This window comes from Danio rerio, chromosome 22 (genome assembly GCF_052040795.2).
Source record: "Danio rerio strain M-AB ecotype USA chromosome 22, GRCz13ab, whole genome shotgun sequence".
NCBI lineage: Eukaryota > Metazoa > Chordata > Actinopteri > Cypriniformes > Danionidae > Danio > Danio rerio.
In genome coordinates this window covers 14,581,075-14,603,898 of record NC_141042.1, presented here as the reverse complement: position 1 = coordinate 14,603,898, position 22,824 = coordinate 14,581,075, and the positions used below count along the sequence as shown (strand labels likewise).

The following is a 22,824-nucleotide window of genomic DNA, read 5'->3' as shown; positions in this document are numbered from 1 at the left end:
ACAAACCTTTTTTTCAGTGGATAAACAAATTAATTGTTCACTGTAAGATTAACAATGCGCGCTAACAAAATTAATATAGAAAGTTTTGATACATTTTATATCTGAACTTTAATATTTACTTTAATTTACTTTAATAATTTAATTCAATTTAACATTAACTTATACTTTAGTATAAACATATTAACATATACTTTAGTATTTAATTAATAATTTATTATTATTTAATTTACTTTAACATTTACTTTAATATTTTCTTAATTATTTATTAGTATTTAATTCACTTTCATTTTTACTTTAATTTACTGTAATATTTAATTATTTGTTATTATTTAATTCACTTTAATAATTACTTTAATTTACTTTAATATCTAATTCATTATTTATTTATTATTATTTAATTCACTTAAATATTTACCTTAATTCATGAATAAAGACAAAGAAATGAATATTTATTCCCAGATTTACATGAACGGCTACATGAATGATAAATAAATAGTCATTAGAATATTAGCATCAACAACTGAAATAAATAAATATGAAAAAAAATTATAATATGCACGGTTAATTATTTTTATGCTAGTATAATTGAAAATGAATGATGTGTGTATATATATATATATATATATATATATATATATATATATATATATATATATATATATATATATATATATATATATATAAATGAATGTTTATATATATATATATATATATATATATATATATATATATATATATACGATACAATGTTAATTTTTTTTCCCCGATTTATGTTCAACAGAGAGGTTTTTTCAACACATTTCTAAACATAATAGTTTTAATAACTGTTTTCTAATAACTGATTTATTTTATCTTTGCCATGATGACAGTAAATAATATTTTACTAGATATATTTTCAAGACACTTCTATACAGCTTAAAGTGACATTTAAAGGCTTAACTATTTCAAATAGGCAGGTTATATTAGTTAGGCAAGTTATTGTATAACGATGGTTTGTTCTGTAGACAAAATAAGACAAAAACAAAATAAGTTTAAAACAAATAAGACTTTCTCAAAAAGAAAATACATTATCAGACATACTGTGAAAATTTTCTTTGCTCTGTTAAACATCATTTGGGAAATATTTAAAAAATAAATAAAAAAAATTAAAGGGGGCTAATAATCTTTAAAAGCAGTCCATTTACTTGATCATTAGTGAAATATATAATCATTTCTAATAATATATTAAAGCTGTATGATGTAAATGGGCTAAACGTAAATCTCATTTTGTGCCTGCATGGCACAAACCTCTTCAGGTAGACGTCCGAGTTGAAGAGCCACATCATCAATCATACTCTCGATGACCAGCATACACTGGGGCACACCGAACCCTCTAAATGCAGTGTTGGAGGGCAGGTTGGTCCTGCAGGCTGCAGATCGTCCGCGCAGGTTGGGAATGTTGTAAGCATTATCGAGGTGCAGGAGGATCTTCTCTGCGACCTGGAAAAGTAAAGTATAAAAATGACACAGTATAACTTTGCCACCATAAAAGCACTGAGAAACATTTGCAGAAGGTGTGGATTAAAAGTATTTAATGTTGAAAATAATATTCATACTTCACTAGACCACGATGCATCATCAGGAGCCACAGGTATTGATTTTGTGTTGCTTGTATGTTTGTTTTGACTCTCAAAGTGCTGATAGCTTATGACTTATAAGCTGATAGTGCTGACATTTTATGAATCATCTTGAATGCTGGTGTTAACTCAAATTCTTAGGGCAAGACACTGAACAGATAAAAAACATAACTACAGTAGTAGTTATCACCATACTTCCTCAGCTGATTGATTACATTAAGAATTGCAAACGTTTTTTGTCTAACATGTTTTCTAATGTGGTCCAAATAAGCCACTATTTCAGTAAACATACTAATTTGCACACATTTCTAGCACAAAAGTAAGGACATTTTTGTTTACATATTAAAGTCAAAGGTTTTTACAGAGAGGATTTTCGGGAGTCTCTTTTTAACCATCTACACTCTCAGAAATAAAGGTACAACAGCTGTCACTGAGGTGGTACCTTTCAAAAAAAGACACTTTTGTACCTAACAGTTCCACATTTGTAAATTAAAGGTGCATATTAATGCCTAAAAAGTACAAACGTGTACCTCATAGTGCATTAAAGGTACAAAAGTATACCCTAAAGGTACACATTATTACTTTTAAGGTACCAATGTGTAGCTGTAAGCTATAAACGTGCACCTTTACCTTTAAAACAGCCAGAATTGTTTTTTCTTCGCAATTTTTGTCAGCATAAAATGTACATCTAATCACGCAAATATCACACAGTATAAACAAATTCCTCTGTAAAACCTTTAGAATACAGTTATGAATAAAACTGTGCACTTTGTTGTATGCAAGTGCTGCTGCAGTGGAGGTTTACGGTTCAGAGATGAAGAAAAAGCTACTTTTGAGAATGTGAGAATTTGGATTTGTCTCCAGAAGTCATCTCACCAGTACGGACTCATCCACTTTGTTTCCAGAATTGGCGTAGTACTGGAAATCAGCTGCTGTTATCCTTCCATTCTTCATGAATCCCACCTGTTGGTGGGGAGTCCAACTTAGTTAAAACATTGCAACATATAAACAATTGACATATACAGTTGAAGTCAGAATTTTTAGCCCCCCTTTGAATTTCTTTTTCTTTTTTAAAATATATTTTCCAAATGATGTTGAACTGAGCAAGGAAATTTTCACAGTATGTCTGATAATATTTTTTCTTCTGGAGAAAGTCTGATTTGTTTTATTTAGGCTAGAATAAAAGCCGTTTTTATTTTTTTAAACCCATTTTAAGGTCAAAATTATTAACCCCTTTAAGCTATATTTTTCGATATGTAACTAACCTGCCTAGTTGACCTAATTAACCTAGTTAAGCCTTTAAATATCACTTTAAGCAGTAGTGTCTTGAAAAAAATCTAGTAAAATATTGTTTACTGTAATCATAGCTAAGATAAAATGAATCAGTTATTAGAAATGAGTTATTAAAACTATTATGTTTAGAAATGTGTTGAAAAAATATTCTCTTCATTACACAGAAATTGGGGGAAAAAAATAAACATTTAATAATTCTGACTTCAACTGTATATACAGACTGGCAAGTTTATGGAATATCCACTAGCCTTGTATTTTCCCCACACTGGGTGACGTCCTCCGGTTATCAGCATGTCTTCTCCTCTTTCCAAAACACATCGCACTGGACGTCCAGTTCTAGACAGAGAGTTTTTCTTACCAAACACTTTATAACCATTCATATATTTATTTTCCTTCAGCTTAGTCCATTTATTCATCAAGGGTCATCACAGCGGAATGAACCGCCAACTTATCCAGCATAAGTTTTACACAGCGGATGCCCTTCCAGGAAACATACACACTTATACACAATATGGCCAATTTAGTTTATTCAATTCATCTATAGCGCATGTCTTTGGACAGTGGGGGAAACCGAAGCACCCGGAAGAAACCCACGCGATTACGTGGAGAACATGCAAACTCCACACAGAAACACCAACTGACCCAGTCGGGACTTAAACTCAAAACTCAAACTTGCTGTCAGATGACCACTGAGCCATGTGTCGTCTTTCAAAATCATTTAAAAAAACATTTTTGTATAAATAAAATTTAATTTAAAATTATCTGTATGTATGTAAATGCATTTCAACTCACTTCCATGCGGCAGCTGCAGTGATGGAGGCCAAAATGGCAGTTTTGGTGACCTTTCCCCCGAAGGCTCCGCCCAATCGCTTAACGTGACAAGTAACACGATTGGATGGAATTCCCAATGTTTCTGCAACTGCCTCCTATAACCAATTAAAACAAAAAAAACTTTCATGTATTTTTTTTTTATTTTATATTTGTAAAAATAAAATAAAAATGTAATTTAAAACAAAATAGTCTCATAAATCAAATGAAAACATTAAATAAAAATTGATAAAAATGACTATAACAACTAATAAAACAGCTAAATTAATAAAATTATGTAATTAATACAATTAATAAGATAAAAAAAAGTTTTGGCTACTGACTCCTAAAATAAACTTTTTTTTTTTTTAATAAAATTGTTTTTAATAAACAGTTTAACTTTTTTTAAGTACCTGATCTGATAAGAAAAGCTAAATTTAAAGTAAATTTTAAAATAAAATAATAAATAAATAATACAATTATTTAAAAATGGCACAGAAATTGACTCCTACACTGAAATTAAGCTTTTTAATTTCCCTGACAATATCGTCCCTCATTATTATTATTATTATTATTATCTATAATAATAATAATAACGATTAACTAATAACTATTATTATTATTATAATTATTATGATTTATTATTGTTATTGTTAGTATTACTATCACAGATAATAATAAAACAACAACAGCAACAACAACAATAATAATAGTAATAATAATAATAATAATAATAATAACAACAATGTTATTAATAATAATAATAATTAACTAGTATCTATTATTACTATTATTATTATTTAAAAATGTTATTATCAATATTACTATTATCATCGTTAAGTTTTACTATCTTAGATAATAATAAAATAATAATAATAATAATAACAACAACAACAACAACAACAACAACAACATAACAAAAACAAAAATAACAATAAAATACACTAAAAATCTAAATTAAGTTTCAGTATTAAAATCAAAACTACATGGATGATTTCCCCCCTAATCCACACAATAAATAAATAAATAAATAAATAAATAAATAAATAAATAAATAAATAAATAAATAAATAAATTGAAGTATCTAATATTTTTGAGGCCTTTTTATTTCATTGTTAGCTCGTTATGTAATCGAGCAGATATAAAACGTACCTGCGTATATGTAGGATGCTGAGTTGACAAATAAACCTTCATCTCCTTCTCTTCCCCAACTGGAACGACCAGAAAACTCTGAGTTTCCATGTAGAAATGCTCCTGTCCTCCAATCCGAATCTCCCCTAAGAAACACGAAGCAGCTCATAATAAAACATGAATCAGGAAATCAAGCAGGAGGTGTGCTTAATAATGGATAAAGTAACCCAGTGTTACCTTCATACACTTGCTCGGCATCTCTCAATCCCTTTTCCACATCTCCTCGCTCGATCTGTCTTCTAGGCAGGAAGAAAGACTCTTTTTCGATGGCCTCCTGAAAAGAAGATACCTGAGCATCTTGATCCAAACAGAATATCCAGTTGGATTACGCAGTTAGAATAAGTCCTCTCACCTCCAAAGTGAAGATGCAATCCTGTAGATCTTCATAGCTAACTTTTACCGCTGCCGCTCCACGTTTAGCATGCGCTTTTGAATCTGCAACCACAGCGCAGATCATCTGACCAACACAGGACACCTGAGGACAAAAAAGTTGTGAAGTTAAGTGAAGTGTGATGCTACTCAAAGAGGTCAGAGGAAGTCAATTAGCACGTTGCTAGCATAATTAAGTAAACCTTTGTTAACCTGAATCAGCATGTTGGATTTGACAGGTTTCTAGCATTTTGCTAACATGAAAAAACATGTTAACAGCATGTTTGCAATATAGTTGGCATGTTTTATGTTAGCATACAATAACATGTTGACAGCATATTTGTAGTATGGTAAGCATGTTTTGTGTTAGCATGAAATAACATGTTGACAGCATATTTTGTAGTATGGTTAGCATATTTTATGTTAGCATAAAATAACATGTTGACAGCATATTTTGTAGTATGATTACCATGTTTTATGCTAGCAGAAAATTACAAGTTGACAGCATGTTTTTGAAGTATGGTTAGCATGTTTATTTTAGCATGAAATATAATGCTTACAAGAAATAACATGCTGAAAGCACGGTTTGTAGTATGGTTAACATGTTCTATATAAGCATGAAATATAATGTTTACCTGAAATAACATGTTGACAGCATGTTATGTAGTATGGTTAGCATGTTTTATGTTAGCATGAAATATAATCCTAATATGAAATGACACATTGCCAGCATGTTCTGGAAGTTTCTGGAATGGATGGCAGTTAGTTAACGAGAATTAGTATGTAATTAGTAACAGTAGTAGTAGATTAGTATGTTTAGTATTAGTATTAGTATGCATGATGTTTCTAACACGAATTATCACTTTGCAGGTATGTTCCTAAACATTTTGTTTTGCTAGCAATTTGTTTCAAGCGTGAATTAACATATTGTTAGAATGAATTAGCGCACTGCTAATGTCTTTGAATGAATTGGAAAAACATGATTAACATTTAATTATGAATCAGCATGGTTACAGTAAAGTTTGATGACAAACTTTGATGCTGGCTTGACAAAGCCAACTCTGAATTTTAAAATAATGTTTCAGAGATTTAATAAACATGTCGCTAATATGGTTCAAGCATGTTTAGAACTCTGGTACCCTGAATTAGCATGTTTAACATGTTTCATAAATTATTACTATACCTCTAATATGTTTTACCATGTTTAGCATGCCAGACACATGAATTAGCCTGTTGACAGACATTGTCATATTTAATTAGCATGTTACTTCACATGAATAATGTAATAACACAGAGACCTCATCTTCAGCCAGCAGTTCCTCATCATAGCCGGTGAAGGTTCTGAACTTTTTGCCCGGTATGTCTTCAGCAGTGATTACGTCCACAACACCAGGCAGCTTCAGAGCTTCACTGAAGTCAATATGACTGTGAAATGAGGAAAACACAACTATTTATTATGGAGTTCTTCAATTATTCCATTTCTGGGTTCATTTTAGTGTCCAATTCACAAGCAACCATAAATTATTGCAGTTTGCATATAAGTAATAATGCTCAATTTATCAAATAAATAACTGGAGCAAGCGAACAAATATAAATTGAGACATCAACATAAATGACAACAAAGACAGTAAGGACTTTATTAATGTGTCTTACGTGATTTTGGCATGTGCTTTGGAGCTGGTCACAATGGCAAGGACAAGTTCACCATAGGTGTGTGGCAGATCATCACAGTAGACCGCCTCTCCAGTAGCCTGACTCAGAGCTGACCGGTGCATCATTGGACGGCCCACCAGATCTTGAGCCGACTGGTCCTCCAAGACATTCTGTATATAAAAACGCATAGTCTGCTAATTATCCTCTGCAGGGTAAATTTTATAAAAAGGACCTTTTATATAAAGTATAAAGGGTCTTTTATATCAAGTAAGTGAACAGAAATGATAGGTAGAGAGAAAGGGAAGAGTATATGACTGTTGCAAGCTGAATTCGAACACAAAATTCCCATCTGAGCATCATGAAAAAATGTTTTTGAGCAATACAATATTTTATACACTGCTAGCATAAATAAGATTTAAAAACAACAGAAAACACCTATTACATGTTTATTTTTCTGTGATTGTTGCATTAATAAATGATTTTAAAAATTATTTTAAAAAATTGTATTTCTCTAGGGAAATGTTGCAATACATGTCAACAACATCGCACATTATTCCAGTATCATGTCATAGCCTTAAATCTGATCAACCAAAGATCTTAAAAACCAACCAAAGCTCTTAATGCATCTTATAGCAGGTATAGCAGGTATAAATTCCTAATTAAGTAACATTAACATCACACTACCTGAAATTCTTGATAACCAGGTAGAATGCGTTTTGGAAGAGGTTGAATCGCACTTTGCATCTCTTGTGGTACTTCCATCTGAATCACATCCTGTTTAGAAAAAAGGACACAGAATATATAATCTTGACGTTCATGTGACGACCATTTCCAAAAGTGGAACATACTTTTTCCTTCAGATACTGGAGGATGAGTAGATGGAATTTAAAAAGCAAGCTCAAAGTCAGGGATCTTCTGAAATCCACTTTCCCGCCTGGAGCCGCAGGGTCAAGTTTGACGTCATCGAACAGTGCGCTGTACGCATCGTTTAATGTCGCCTCTTCCCAAGGCCTTCAACAAAGAATGATAGAGAAGAAAAAACAATGTTGGACTTGTATTTGAAAGGTTGAATGTTCTGGATGGAATTAAAGATAGGGAGACTGAATGAACAGCAGTTTCTCCACCTTCGATACCCATCTGAGGTGCCCCTGAGCAAAGTAGCTAGCCCCTAACTGCTCCTCGGCTGCTGGAAGATAGCTGCCCACTGTGTGTGTGTGTGTGTGTGTGTGCCCTCTCACTTGTGTGTGCACTTGGAACTTTATAGCTTTATACTTGACAATACTTAGTTCACTCACTTTACTTTCAGAATAAAGAAACACATAAAGGTTTGAGGGAGAGTAAATAGTATAAAAATGTTCATTTTGGGCTGAACTCTCCCATTAAGACAGTGTTTTTCAATCACATTCCTGGAGGATCACCAGCTCTGCGCATTTTTCGTGTCTCCTTAACCAAACACACCTGATTCAGAGCATCAGCTCATAAGCAGACACTGAGAGACCTGTAATGGGTGTGACAGATAAAAGGAGATATCCACACATGCAGCGTTAGTGGGCAGAAACACTGCTTTAAGGAACTAAACTTTTTAAAGGGTCACTAAACACCAAAACACATTTTTTGAGCTGTTGACAGTCGTATATGTGTCCCACACTGCTACTATTAGGACACATATATTTCACAAAAAAGTGAAAATTGGTTGTTTTTGTGTTATTTCGAGCAAATTCGTACTTCTGGTTTGAAAGTAATTTAAGAAGCTGCGTCACGGCCATGAGATCTTAGCGTGTATTTCAGCATGTAGACTGGACGTCTGTAGGGAGTACCTTATGACATCTCTGAGTGTGCCGCATTGATTTATGAGTATGACTTGGTTCAAACCAATCAGCGCGCTCTATTGTGTATGCGGTGCAACTTTATTTATAAGCATGATAGCTTCCAAGACTGTTTTTACCAGTTACAGTGTTGAGACGGCAGAGAGATGCTGTGTTGTGTTGCCAAGCGGGAGAACATGAATTGTTTGGAGATATGAGTCGTCAGTGTTGCGTTTATAATTTGCTGCAGTAAAGGTTTTGTTTTCATTTTCCCTCTATGAGAGCGCAGCTGGACTTACTTGTGGATTACAGTACACGCGATGCTCGACAGAAATACGTGTCTAAGGAACATTGTTTACCGGAGAGCTTTTCTCATCTGGAAATGGTGAAATTCTGATTTGCCACTCATCTCCTTTTAATAAAGACGCAGCTCCAGTTGTTGTTGATTGTCCTGTCTCTACAGATTTGGTAAGTGAGCAATCAGTGGTCTTTGTTTGTTTATGCAGAGGCATAGTTAATTCATATCGTCAGCAGTACTCTTTCAGTGTTTAAAAACGGACCTTAGTCAAATGATTTCTAAGTTAATAAAGTGTACCGTACGTTAATATCACTACAATATTATGGATGGTAAATGTTGCTCTACCGAATGTAAACGTGTAAGCACCACAACCAAGCTTACTGTCGTGGAGGTTTTTCGCCGCATTTTGTGACAGGAATAACACACTCAGCTTTCTGACGCTACCTACCGAGTGCATTTAAGTTACAGAGCATGCGGAGGATTTTTTTCTCTCATTTGTCGTGCGGTAACAAACATTGCATAAAAAATATACGCTTCCAGCTATTCCTCAAATCAAATATCTCATTTGTCACAAGGGGCATGAATGAAATTCCTGAATGAAAAAGCCAAACTGCAGTTAAACTCCACCATTTAATAATTTGGCAAATAATTCGATTACTGATGTCCATGTAAACACAGTCACTGTCTTTCTCCTCTGAGTCTGTGTTTGTTTTGCCTGTGTTAAAATCAGCGCGTGCCCAAACCAGCACTCCCATTTTTATGCAAATTTTTACAGACCATGCTTTTTTCGCTCCTCCGACACTCCCCCCTAAACAGAGCTAGACACGCCCACTTTCCTGACTTTTTCTAATGTAGAGGTGTGAAAACACCCTGCTGAAACAGGGGGTTTTCATGGCCCTTTAATGCTACGCAGAAAAACACGAATTTGCATCTTGCCTTCCTACAATCTTCTGGCATGCATGGTCTGCGCTGAGAATTGTGGCTCCAACTCCTCCATAGTAAATACTGATCTCCTTCACCACATTTGAGTTGTCGTTGAGCCAAACCCGCATCCCAGCATTCAGTGTGGCTAATGCGTTTTCCTTGCGCGGGGCGTGTCGGAAGGCATGGACAATCTCGTTCTGTCAAAAAAGTTCGATATGTTGTATTAAATGCATGAAAGAATTGCTCAAAAAACAGCTGATAGTTAATTTCATACTTGTCTTGTAGCTGGAATGAAAACAGACAACAGTATTTCTTCTGGCTTTAGAATCGTCTTTGCAAATCCAAGGAAAAAGTCTTTATCAATAGGCAGCCTTCTTCGTCCATCTGTTATGAAGATTTACGTTGAGAAGTGAGATGTAGGTCAGGAAGATATCAGAATTTAGAATTTAAGCAAAATGTAAACATTTCGCAGTGCTTTGAATTACTGGATATAATCTAGAACTGATTTAATTGAATATATAAAGTATTTATAAATAAATATAAAGTTTGGTCACCTTTAGAAAGAGCCACAAGAGTGCATCTGCCAGCAGCTAACACGGGGGTCAGGTCTGAGTTTGGATACGCACTTGCAATATTGCCACCCAGTGTCTACATACGACAACAAAGATAAATCAGAAATAACAATATTCATTCGTTCATTTTCCTTTGACTTATTCTCTATTTCAGAGATTGCCACAGCAGAATAAACCGCCTACTAATCCGGCATATGTTTTATGCAGCGGATGCCCTTCCAGCCTCAAACCCAGTACTGGGAAACACCCATACACACTCATTCACACACAAACACTCATATACTACGACCAATTTAGTTTATTCAATTCACCTATAGCGTATGTGTTTGGACTGTGGGGGAAACCGAAAGACCCAAAGGAAACCCACGAGAAAACATGTAAACTCCACATAGAAATGACAACTAGCCCAGCCGGGACTCGAACTAGTGACCTTCTTGCTGTGACGCGACAGTGCTAACCACTGAGCCACCGTGCTGCCCACAATAATACTATAAATAATAAAAAAATTATAATATAATAATAAGTAATACAAGCAGTTTAATTTTAATAAGACCCCTAATTGTTGAATACTATTAGCATAAAAAATATTAATCAAATAATTGTCTATACAGTGCTAAAATGTATTTAAGTTAGTTATTTTGTATAGTAAAACTTTTAAAGTTAAATTTGTAAAAAAAAAAAAAAAAAAAAAACATGAGATTTGTGAATGTTTTAATGGTGATGTTTACATACAGGATAAATTACACTTACAGCCACGTTGCGGATCTGTTGTCCTCCAACGAGGTTTATCTGCTGCAGAAGAGCACGAAACGTGTGTGTATTCTCTGGTGGAAAATCATTTATAGTTTTCTCCAACACGCTCTTCAGATCTGACATACTACATCCAGCTCCGACACACACACCTATAAATAATAAAAATAATAATAATTCTCGCTGATTTATTTTTAGTTTAAAGCAATTAATCTTAATGAATGTCCTAATGAATTGGTCAAAAGATTTGTTAAATAATAATAAAAATAACTGTTTAATTCAAGGATAACTCTTTAAAAATGTTAACATTAATTGTTCATAATTCATTATTTGTGTAATTACTTCATTTTGTTCAACCGTTGTGTGAAATCAATGTCAATCATCATCAGTCATCTCATTTGTGAAACTTACAAAACAAAATAAATTAAGAATAAAATCTGCATTGGTCAATAAATAAAATAAATGCATTCAAAACAATTAAAACTATTATAGCTTCAGTATTAAAACCGAAATGAAAAGTTTAATATTATATATACATATTACAATAAATAAAACTGAAAAAGCAAATAAAATAACCAAGAAGGAAAATAAAAACAGAAAATATTAGGTGCAGAAAATACTAAAATAGTATATTGATTCAAAATATGAACACATACCCTCTGATCTGTGGTTAACCTTGAACAATTCTGGGACTCGTGTTGGAGATATTATTATGGGATGGACGATACCCTTGAATTTCATGTCCAAACCTGATCAAATGAAACGAAATAGCATGAAATAAAATAAAATACAAAAGGAAAGCAGAAAATGTTTTTCAACAAGGTAAAATAACATGAAACGGCACAAAAATTAAATAAAATGATTTTTGATAAATAAAGCAAATATTAAAATAAAATAGATACTTTTAAAAAGTTCTATATTCTAATTAGGTAAATTACGTGAAATATATTAAACAGAAAAATTATATTAAAAATGACAAAGTAAAATGAAACAACATCGCTAAACAAAGTTTATTAAACTAAAATAAATGACTACAAAATGTTTTTAAATAAAATTAAGCATATTTAAATTGACAAATAAAACTAAGATAAATAAAATAAAATGAAGTACAAGTAAAATTAATTGAGGTTAAATAATAACAGCTATAAAAATAAATAAAACTATTCAGACAATGATGAAAACACAAAATAAGAAATCTGATTTATGAAAAATTTTATAGTGCATTATTTGCAAATAAAATAAATTGGAGTTTATAGACCCTTTTCACACTTCGTCATAGTTGAGAAAACTTTAAGCGCCTGGAATGGGAGAATACAACAAATAATTTTTTACAATCTTATTTGCTCAAATAATAAACGAAAATCTCAATTATGTAGTTATAAAGACTTTCAGAAAATGGCAAAAATAAGACATGTGACACTAATGATGGCAGCCAGAGGAGAGAATAATGTCAAATTTACTGTCCTGCCCCATAGACGCTGCATTTGAAACTCCTCAGATATTTTTATATATATATATATATATATTTTTTTTTTAATTTGAAGCAAAGATGATAAACTACTTACATAAATACATATAAATGTTCGTACAATAAAAAAATAAATAAATATGAAAAACTTTAATGGATTTAAGATGCTGATCACAATTAAACAAGTCATAACAGGCTTATGAAAAGGGTCCATAAAGTTTGGCCACTGTTTGCTCAAACGCAACCTATAGTGGTGTTCCCCATGACCAAAGGGGCTTGTGGGTAATCAGCCTTCAGCTGGAGCAGCTCATCTAGAGATCCAGGACTGATCCAGGTCATTCTCTCCCCACAGAACCTCTGAATGCTCTGATCCTTGTCCTCAGCCATTCTCTGAGCACAACAGTAATAAACATGTTATTTAGTTGATTACAGCTTTTGAACTTGTGACAGAAAGTGATGCCTAATAAAAGGTAATAATATACCAGAGGCAACGTCATTAGCTTAAACATTTATCTAATGTGTTATATTCAAGATCTTTACATAACCCATTGTATAAGAATGTAAGGATTGAGAAATCTGACTGACCATGAGTTCAGGAGGAAAGATCAGGTCCTGGGACGGGTCGAGGGGAAGCAGGTCATCTTTACTGAACAGCTCTGCATGACCCTTTTTAGTAATATATGATAACATTATTATTATATAACATTCTATTTTAAAAAAAAATATAAAGTATAATAATATTACATAATAACAAACTATAACTTTAATATTCCTGTGTCAAACATAATCAAATTATTATATTAAGCATGTTAGCATGTTTTATGTAGTAGAATATTGTTTGTAGAATGTTGTGAGCACATTTTACCGCACAGCTAACATGTTCCTTTGTTTTAACATGCTGTTACCATATTTAGCTTTTAGTTTTTGTGCAGTTGTAATAAATTAATAACTCGTTGCTAGTGTTACTTAGCACATCGCTAACATACTTCCAAATATTTCAACCATTTTTAGCACTATCACATTTTTAACATGTTGACATCACATGTTTAGCATGTTTTAAATTTGTTTCTAACTTGTTGCTGAGATGTATTAATGTTGTTAGCACATTTTACCACACTGCTAACATGTTACTATGTTTTGATATGCTGTTATCATGTTTAGCTTTTAGTTTTTGTGCTGTTATAGTACTTTCATAAATTGTTATTGTTGCTAATGTTTTAAACCATTGCTAGCATTATTTAGCACATTGTTAAGATACTTTCAAACCTTGCTATCATTTTTAGTACTTATTTATCATGTTGATATTATGTTTCTAACATGTTTTAACAGTTTCTAACGTGTTGCTGGGATGTATTAATGTTGTTAACATGTTTTAACAGACAGCTAAAATGTTACTATGTTTTAATTTGTTGTTACAGTATACGTTAATAACTTGTTGCTAATGTTTTATACCATTGCTATCATGTTTAGCACATTGTTAAAATACTTTCAAACAATGCTACCATTTTTAGCACTGTCATGTTTTAACACGTTGACATCATGTTTCTAACATGATTTAACATTGTTTTAGACTTGTTGCATGGTTTATATTCTGTTACAATGTTTTAACATGCTGTTGTAATACATCAATTACTTGCTGCTTATTTGTTAACACATTGCTAGCATTATTTTGCACATTGTTAACATACTTTCCAACATTGCTACCATTTTTAGCACTACCATGTTTTAACATGTTGACATTGTGCTTCTAACCTGTTTTAAGTTGTTGTTAGGATGTATTAACGCTGTTAGCATGTCTTACCACACTGCTAACATGTTTTATATTCTGTTATCGTGTTTTAGCATGATGTTGTAATGCATAATAACTTATTGCTAATGTTGTGAAAACATTACTAGCGTTATTTAGCTAATTGCTAACATACTTACAAACCTTGCTAGCATTTTTAGCACTATCACTTTTGTAACATGTTGACATCATGGTTCTAACATGTTCTAGCATTGTTTCTTACATGTTGCTGGGATGTATTAATGTTGTTAGCATGTTTAACCACACTGCTAACATGTTTTCTATGTTTTATATTCTGATACCATGTTTTAACATGCTGTTGTAATACATTATTAACTTATTGCTTATGTTTAAAAAATAGTGCTAGTGCTACTTAGCAGAGCCGGCCCAAGGCATAAGCGAGCTAAGCGGCTGCTTAGGGCCCCATGGCCACCAGGGGGCCCCAAGAGTGCAAGAAATTACTAACTTTCGTTTTTGTTTTAGTTTGTTGGAGAGTTTGGTTATAGATTATGGGTGGGACAAATATATCAATATGCTCTGGCGCCAAGAATCGATATTTATCTAAATGTACAAAAGATCTGAATTAATTAATCTAATCTCACTGCAGCCATTTACCGCTGTGGCTGCAGTACACCCAGCTGCCACCAGGTGGCTCTTCACATAATGGTGGAGGTGGATCAACATTACATCAGAGACGCACCAGACTTTTTAACCACTGACAGAGGAGCGATTGCAATTGTGAAACTTTATACAGGAATATGGGCTCACACTATTTAATTCCGCCAAAATATATAAAGATAGCAATAGGACAAGAACACATAATTTGAAGTGTTTTTCATTTATTCAACCCTTGCAGACATTGGCAAAGTCTTGTAGATGGTATTTTTGCTGAGAATATTATAGAAATTAAAAAAAAAAAAACTTAAAAATAATGCTCTTTTTAAATTGATGAGTAAATAACTAATATTCTCCACTGCTGGAGGAATTATAAGTTCTCAGAGAAGTCTGTACTCACCTTTCTGAGCATTTCAATCAGTTACTGTTCTTGAAGAAAATATATTAATCTAGTGGCAATGCAAAATTTTGCATGAATAAAAATAAACCAGGGCTATGCATAAAATACATCAAATAGGTTGACCAAGTTGTAATAAATGTCTTTAGTTTACAGAAAACTAGAAAGCAATAAATTGCTATTTTAACTGTTTTCTAACATGCACAGTTGAAGTCAGAATTGTTAGCCCCCCTGAATTATTAGCCCCCCTGTTTATTTTTTCTCCAATTTCTGTTTAACACAGAGCAGATTTTTTTTCAACACATTTGTAAACATAATCATTTTAATAACTCATTTTTAATAACTGATTTATTTTATTTTTGCCATGATGACAGTAAATAATATTTGACTAGATATTCTTCAAGACACTTCTATACAGCTTAAAGTGTCATTTAAAGACTTAACTAGGTTAATTGTGATGCTGCTGCTCTGACTAATTTAGAGATGAGCCCTCTATATCTGCATTTTTCAGCTTGTTAAACAGTTGTGTACTTTTATACACATTTGCAATACTATAAACATGTGCTTTTTACAAAAGAAATGCATCTTAAAACTTTTTGATGCATTTTTTACTCTTCATTTGCAAAATTTTTTATATTTCATGGTTGGTTTTCTTGTGATCAAATTTCACAACCATGTACTATGAATCATTGACAGTTGGTAAATACTGCAAAAATTCTTTCCTTTTTATTGTTTTTGTCTTGTTTCTAGTCCAAATATGTAAAAAATCTTAAAGAATAAACATTTTCTAGACAGATTTTCTGTCGAAAATGCTTCTTGATTTAATTTAATTTTGATTTAAAGTGATTTTTTTTTTAGATATTTGAACTAGAAAATACAAAAAGTATATGTAAGAAAAACAGCATATTTTATAATGTAAGCAACACAGCTACAGCAAATAAAATTGATAACGCATGTTTTAATTAGAAAAAAGTACGGTAAAAAGTGTGCAAATAATCAAGGATTAACGATAATTTATCATATTGTCTGCACCAAGGGGGCCCCAAATAAAATTCTGCTTAGGGCCCCCTAAAGGCTTGGGCCGGCCCTGCTACTTAGCACATTGTTAACATACTTTCAAACCTTCCTACCATTTTTAGTACTACTATATTTTTAACATGTTGCCATTTTGTTTCTAACACGTTTTTCTAACTTGTTAGTAGGATGTATTAATATTGTTAGTGTGTTTTACCACACTGTCACTATGTTTTTATTTTCTGTTACCATGTTTTAGCACATTGCTAAGATAATTTCAAACATTGATACCATTTTTAGCACTACCATGTTTTTAACATGTTGACATTGTGTTTCTAACATGTTTTAACATTGTTTCTAACTTGTTACTAGGATGTATTAATGCTATTACCATGTTTTAGTGTGCTGTTGTAATACATTAACAACTTTTAGCACATTGCTAAAACACGTTTGAACATTGCTACCATTTTAACACATTTATGTTTTTAAAATGTGGGTTTCTAAAATGTTTTAACATTGCCCGCACGTTTCTAACATGCTGTGGGAATGTTTTAAATTTTTGCTCATGTACATTAGCATGCTGTTAATTTTTTATGATGTTTTGACACTAGTTTTACCAATTTGTTAGTGTTAACATGAATTTGCTAACATGTTTCAGACATGAATGTTGTTAACATGAATAACTTTATTATGTTGCTAGCATGTTTGTAACATGAATTCATTCAAGAATGAATTGCAATTCCTGACAGTATTTTTGTCAGTTTGTGAGGAAAATAAAACATTAGAATTTTTTTTTATAGATGTCATGGCTACAGATTATCAATAGCCCAGTTTTGATTTAAGGACACAGAACAGCATGTTCTTAATTAGTTCAGCAAAAGGGAGTAAAATGGTAAAGATCAGTTTGTTCTAGCCATGACATTTGATTCATGTCTTTTTATTTGAGTAAATATGACTTTGCGTTTGAGATTTTGTTGTAGTTTTTGTGTGCTTATTTGGATTTTATTGATTTTATTTCAGTTATACTTTTAGTTAAAAAGCTTAATTGAAGTTTTGCCTTAGCCACAAATGTGTGTATTTTTATTTCAGGTAATGCTTACCTGCATTTTCTTTGCAGTCAATTAACAAAAACATTTTTTACAGCTTACTCACATTCTCCAAAGAAATTACTCACATTCTCCGCAAATCCATTTCCATTGAGCACATTACACGTGCTGCCATTTAACTGGCAACAGTTTTCACTCTGTTGAAAACAGCAGAAAAATGTTTCATGTTGTTTGATGAGATAAATCAAGAATTGTGAAGGTCTATAGAAAAACATCAATAGCACATAAATGTGCATTATACTTCAAAGAAAGACATTTTTTAGCTGACTGTCACGTTGTAAAAGTCACACTGAATGCCTTTCATTAAAAACCAAAATATCAACCATGAACCAGACTGCTTCAAAAAAAAGTGATCCAAAACCCCCAAAAAATTTATGAAAATATGTGCAGTCATAAAGAGTCTCTTTGACTTAAATCATGATTTTCAAAAAAATGAAGGAATATGGAGCGAATCCATTAAGGGTTAGTAATGTCATGCCATATGAGCAGCTGAAACTAACAAAATATGAAGGATGAACTCGCTTTTGTTTACCTCACAGAAGGTCCTGTAGCCATCAATGATGGGCCGGTATCCTGTGCATCTGCATAAATTACCTGCAAATGGAACATGAATGTTTTAACGAATGTTTTAACCATTTTCATGATTTTTTTTTAAAATTTGTGCAGTGGTATTTATGTCATTGTACCTGCAAGACACTCTGTTATGTCATCCAAGGTGGGATGTGGGTTGTTTCTTAGCAATGTATACATGGACATCACCATCCCAGGAGTACAGAAGCCACATTGAGACCCATGAGCCTTTGCTATGCGCTCCTGATCAACACAAACAGTAAAAAGATGTCCATGGTAATTAATTCAATTTAATTTATTGAAGGTTAATAAATAATAAGCTATAAAACTACACAGCCACACACAAAATAAGAAAATATCAAACTTATTAAATTAAAGTGACTTTCGCCAAAAAGAAATGATGATGATTATTATTATTATTATTGTTTTTGTTGTTATAATTAATAACACAATTATTATTATTATTGCACCAATTATTTAATATAATAATAATAATAATAATAATAATAATAATAATCATCATAACATAACAGAACATAATAATAATTATTATTATTATTATTGCGACAAATGAATAATAATAATAATAATAATATTAATAATAATAATAATACACACTTAGAATTTAAATATGACTATTATTTATTATATTTATATATTAAAATGTTGTATATTATTATTATTATTATTATTATTATTATATTTTTGAACGTATAAACCTAAATATTTTCATTAAAAACATAATAAAGACATTGCGTAGAAATAATTTAACTATTATGTTTTTATTAATGATAATAAACAACGAAACAATAGCAATATTAATAATAATATATACACTATACAATAATATATACATATATAAAAATGTTAAGCAAGTACTTTAAATGAAAGATTATTATTATTATTACAGCATCATTGAAAGTCTGTGTGAATGTTTATTAGTTATATTACATGTAATATTATATTCTTTAAAAGCATTATGCTGTTTATTACATAATATTATATAAACATTTGAAATGATAATTATTAATTACTTTATTAACATTAATAATCCAAAGCAATTTCTATTAGGCTTTTCTAATTGATAAATAGTATTATAATTAAATTAAGTACATGTGTGCACTGCTGTGTTATATTACAAATATTATTTTATTGTTTTAATCATTTTAATTATTCTATTTTTGCATAACATTGCATGATGTAACTAACTAATAGTTTAAAAAACTGCATTAGCAAAATAATAGCTAATAAAATAGAGGAATAATTAAGTGACCTAAATACAACCATGGGTCAAAATCCAGCTACAACGGTTTATAATTAAACCGGCTCTAAATTAATACCATAATCTAGACTGAATGTAATCCATCTTATAAAACTAGACTCCAACTCATTTATTATCATAATCTGGATTTAAGGTTATTTAGAATATTATAATCTGGATCCTATAATCTGGATGTGGATTATACAGTGAAGGATACCTGGACCGGGTGTAATTTGGTTTTGGTGTTTCCGATGCCTTCAACAGTTGTCACTGCGGCTCCGTGAAGATGGCAGATGGGAAACAGACACCCGTTCACTGACAAATGACTGGACAGAGAGAAAAAATGCTTCTAACATGCATTCGGTGGCAATTTACAAAGAGATTTGTGTAACTAATTCATATGCAGAATACACATACATTAAAAGGCCAATTGTCCCACTAAAGTTAAAGTTGATGCTGAATCTTGATACACATACACATACATACATACACACACACACACACACATATATATATATATATATATACACACACACACACACATACATATATATATATATATATATATATATATATATATATATATATATATATATATATATAAAAATATATATATATACATACACACACATACATATATATATATATATATATATATATATATATATATATATTTTATATATATATATATATATATATATATATATATATATATATATATATATATATATATATATATATATATATATATATATATATATATAAAATGTAAGTATAGAGCAAATGGAGTAAAATGAAGACTGTAATACCTGATGCTCTTAGTCTGAGGGTCATATCTGGACACCATGATGGTACAAGCTCCACATCCTCCTCCACCACAGCTGTATTTAGTGCCAGTCAAACGCACTACATACAAAAACATGCATATACAATCGTACAAACACACAGACACACACAAATCTTGGTTATTAATGGTGCAGTAAGTGAACTTTGCCAAACGATGCTATTTGAATGCACCAAAACAAACACGCCCATAACTTACTGCTGATTGGCTGCAAGTTTGTTTTGGGACTCAGTTCAACATTGAGGTCAAAAGCAATTCTTTTAGGTTTATATAAATATTGCTTAGCGCTTGTTTAGTAATAGGCATCATTTCATCACAATTTTAATAACCATTAAAAAAAAAAAAAAAAAAAATATATATATATATATATATATATATATATATATATATATATAATGGTTTAATAATAATGGATTTATATAAATAAACATCATCATAGACAGACAAATGTGTGCGAAATCTGTTTAAAGTTGCCTCAGAACAATTTATGGACTATATTGACACAAAATGATTTCTTATTGTTTACAATTCAGCACAAATTTTGTTATTTTGTTATTAATACTTTTAAAGTATTTTAATATTATTTTTAATACATTTGTGGAGTTAGAGGTGCCTTTCTGAGTATATTTTGTTGTGTATTATTAAGACATGTTCAAGTTTAAGCAAACAAAATGACTATTTAATAAAATATGATATTGCTAGTGTTATTATCATCATTATTAGAATAGATAGATTTTTTTTCGATAGTCTACAGAACAAACAATCATTATACAATAACTTGCCTAATTACCTTAACTTGCCTAGTTAACCTAATTAACTTAGTTAAGCCTTTAAATGTCACTTTAAGCTGTATAGAATTGTCTTGAAAAATATCTAGTAAAATATTATTCACTGTCATCATGTTAAAGATAAAATAAATCAGTTACTGGAAATTAGTTGTTAAAACTATTATGTTTAGAAATGTGTTGAAAAAAAATCTTCTCTCGTTAAACAGAAAATGGGGAAAAAAAATAAACTGGGGGTCTAATAATTCAGGGGGGCTAATAATTCTGACTTCAACTGTAGATAGATGGATAGAATATGAATATCAAGAATGTATAACAGCAGTAAAACAAATGCTAATAATTATGAAATTTAGTAGTATCTAGTAGTAATAGTAGTAGTATTTGCATATGCATAATGTAAAATATACATTTTTTCCTCAAATAGGGCAGAAGCATAGTCTCAGGATCTGGGTTCTTCTCCACTATCTGTCAACAACAAGCAGAAACATATGCAGATTACATTTACATTATGCAGATTGTTTCAAGTGCCCTTAAACATTGCTATCTCTATTCAAATTGCTTTCATTGTTATTATTCAGATCATGTTTCTGTCATACTTCATGAATAACATTAAGGATCGAACAGGACCATAAAACGTCACAAAAGTTTACAATAAACACATGACTAACGTTAATGATAGGCTACAAAGAAGTGGATAATATGCATGAAAACTCACCTTTTTGCCGTTGACATAGAATATCAAGCCATCGTTCCTGGTTTGTTCAGCCATTTTCGCAGTTTATGTACAACGAATTGTTATGTGCTACAAAATGAAGCAAATCTGCAGACTTGGCTCCTCTTGAGATGTCCAGCACCAGTGAAATCAGCTTTATATGCAAAGTGCGAACTTGAAAAAGACAAGAAAGTTTACCAAGGCGGAGCTTAGCCGACTCGAAGTTGGTTGTAAATTGATAAAATGTGAGGATATGAAATAATTACTCACTTCCTGAAACTTCACAATGTGTATTTTGGTCGTTTGACGCTAGTATAAGGCTTAAGTATGCATTTTACGGTCTAAACTGTCAAACAACAAGAAATTTGTGTTGCCACATGTTAATTGTTACTTTTCTCAGCGCTGACGTTGTTAAACTAATTACAACGGTTTATGATAACCTTTAACAAAGTATGATTACGTTACTATCGTTTATTTTTGTTAATTTATTTACTTTGTTTCGTTTCAATCGTTATTACAAAATTTATCAATTAAACATTTAAATGTTTTTTTTTTTGTTGTTGCAAATGTAACTATCTGTAAAAAAAAAAAAAAAAAAAAAGTTCATCTAGATTTTTTTCTCCATTAAATAATTTCTACATTTAACAACGAATTCCAATTAAAAAAATAAACAATTTCTATCTGGAAATTCCCACTGCGTGTTGTTGGGATTTACTGACATTCCATAACAAAATCCATCGTCCACCGTAAAATTTCAGTTTTACATTTCTCTGTCGCTGGATTTTGACGCTTTTTTTAGTTTGGCATAAAAATTAACTTTTTTATTGCTGAAACCAAGAACATACATACATAGGCTACATAACAGTACATAAAACAAAATGTCTGTCAACAAATGACATTGACAAGTATGAGACAATGAAAACATAAAAAATAAAGAAAAGAGATAAACAAAACAAAAAACATTAAAGATTTGTTTGCAAATAAAAAG

General features: G+C 31.3%; 1 protein-coding gene across 1 annotated transcript in view; it reads right to left on the bottom strand.

Moving 5' to 3' along the window:
- aox6 (aldehyde oxidase 6) overlaps nucleotides 1–21,893 on the bottom strand; it is a 34,588-nt gene extending 12,695 nt beyond the window's left edge. Inside the window, 25 exon segments of the mRNA NM_001278817.1 lie at nucleotides 1,288–1,479; nucleotides 2,493–2,579; nucleotides 3,158–3,245; nucleotides 3,702–3,835; nucleotides 4,869–4,993; nucleotides 5,085–5,181; nucleotides 5,260–5,382; nucleotides 6,575–6,701; nucleotides 6,930–7,099; nucleotides 7,614–7,703; nucleotides 7,778–7,940; nucleotides 9,969–10,153; nucleotides 10,231–10,340; nucleotides 10,511–10,604; nucleotides 11,279–11,430; nucleotides 11,935–12,027; nucleotides 12,992–13,136; nucleotides 13,332–13,412; nucleotides 17,733–17,801; nucleotides 18,197–18,258; nucleotides 18,351–18,477; nucleotides 19,713–19,821; nucleotides 20,305–20,401; nucleotides 21,532–21,589; nucleotides 21,840–21,893. Of these exon segments, the coding sequence (NP_001265746.1) occupies nucleotides 1,288–1,479; nucleotides 2,493–2,579; nucleotides 3,158–3,245; nucleotides 3,702–3,835; nucleotides 4,869–4,993; nucleotides 5,085–5,181; nucleotides 5,260–5,382; nucleotides 6,575–6,701; nucleotides 6,930–7,099; nucleotides 7,614–7,703; nucleotides 7,778–7,940; nucleotides 9,969–10,153; nucleotides 10,231–10,340; nucleotides 10,511–10,604; nucleotides 11,279–11,430; nucleotides 11,935–12,027; nucleotides 12,992–13,136; nucleotides 13,332–13,412; nucleotides 17,733–17,801; nucleotides 18,197–18,258; nucleotides 18,351–18,477; nucleotides 19,713–19,821; nucleotides 20,305–20,401; nucleotides 21,532–21,589; nucleotides 21,840–21,893 (2,832 nt within the window).
- Nucleotides 21,894–22,824: the final 931 nt, after the last annotated feature.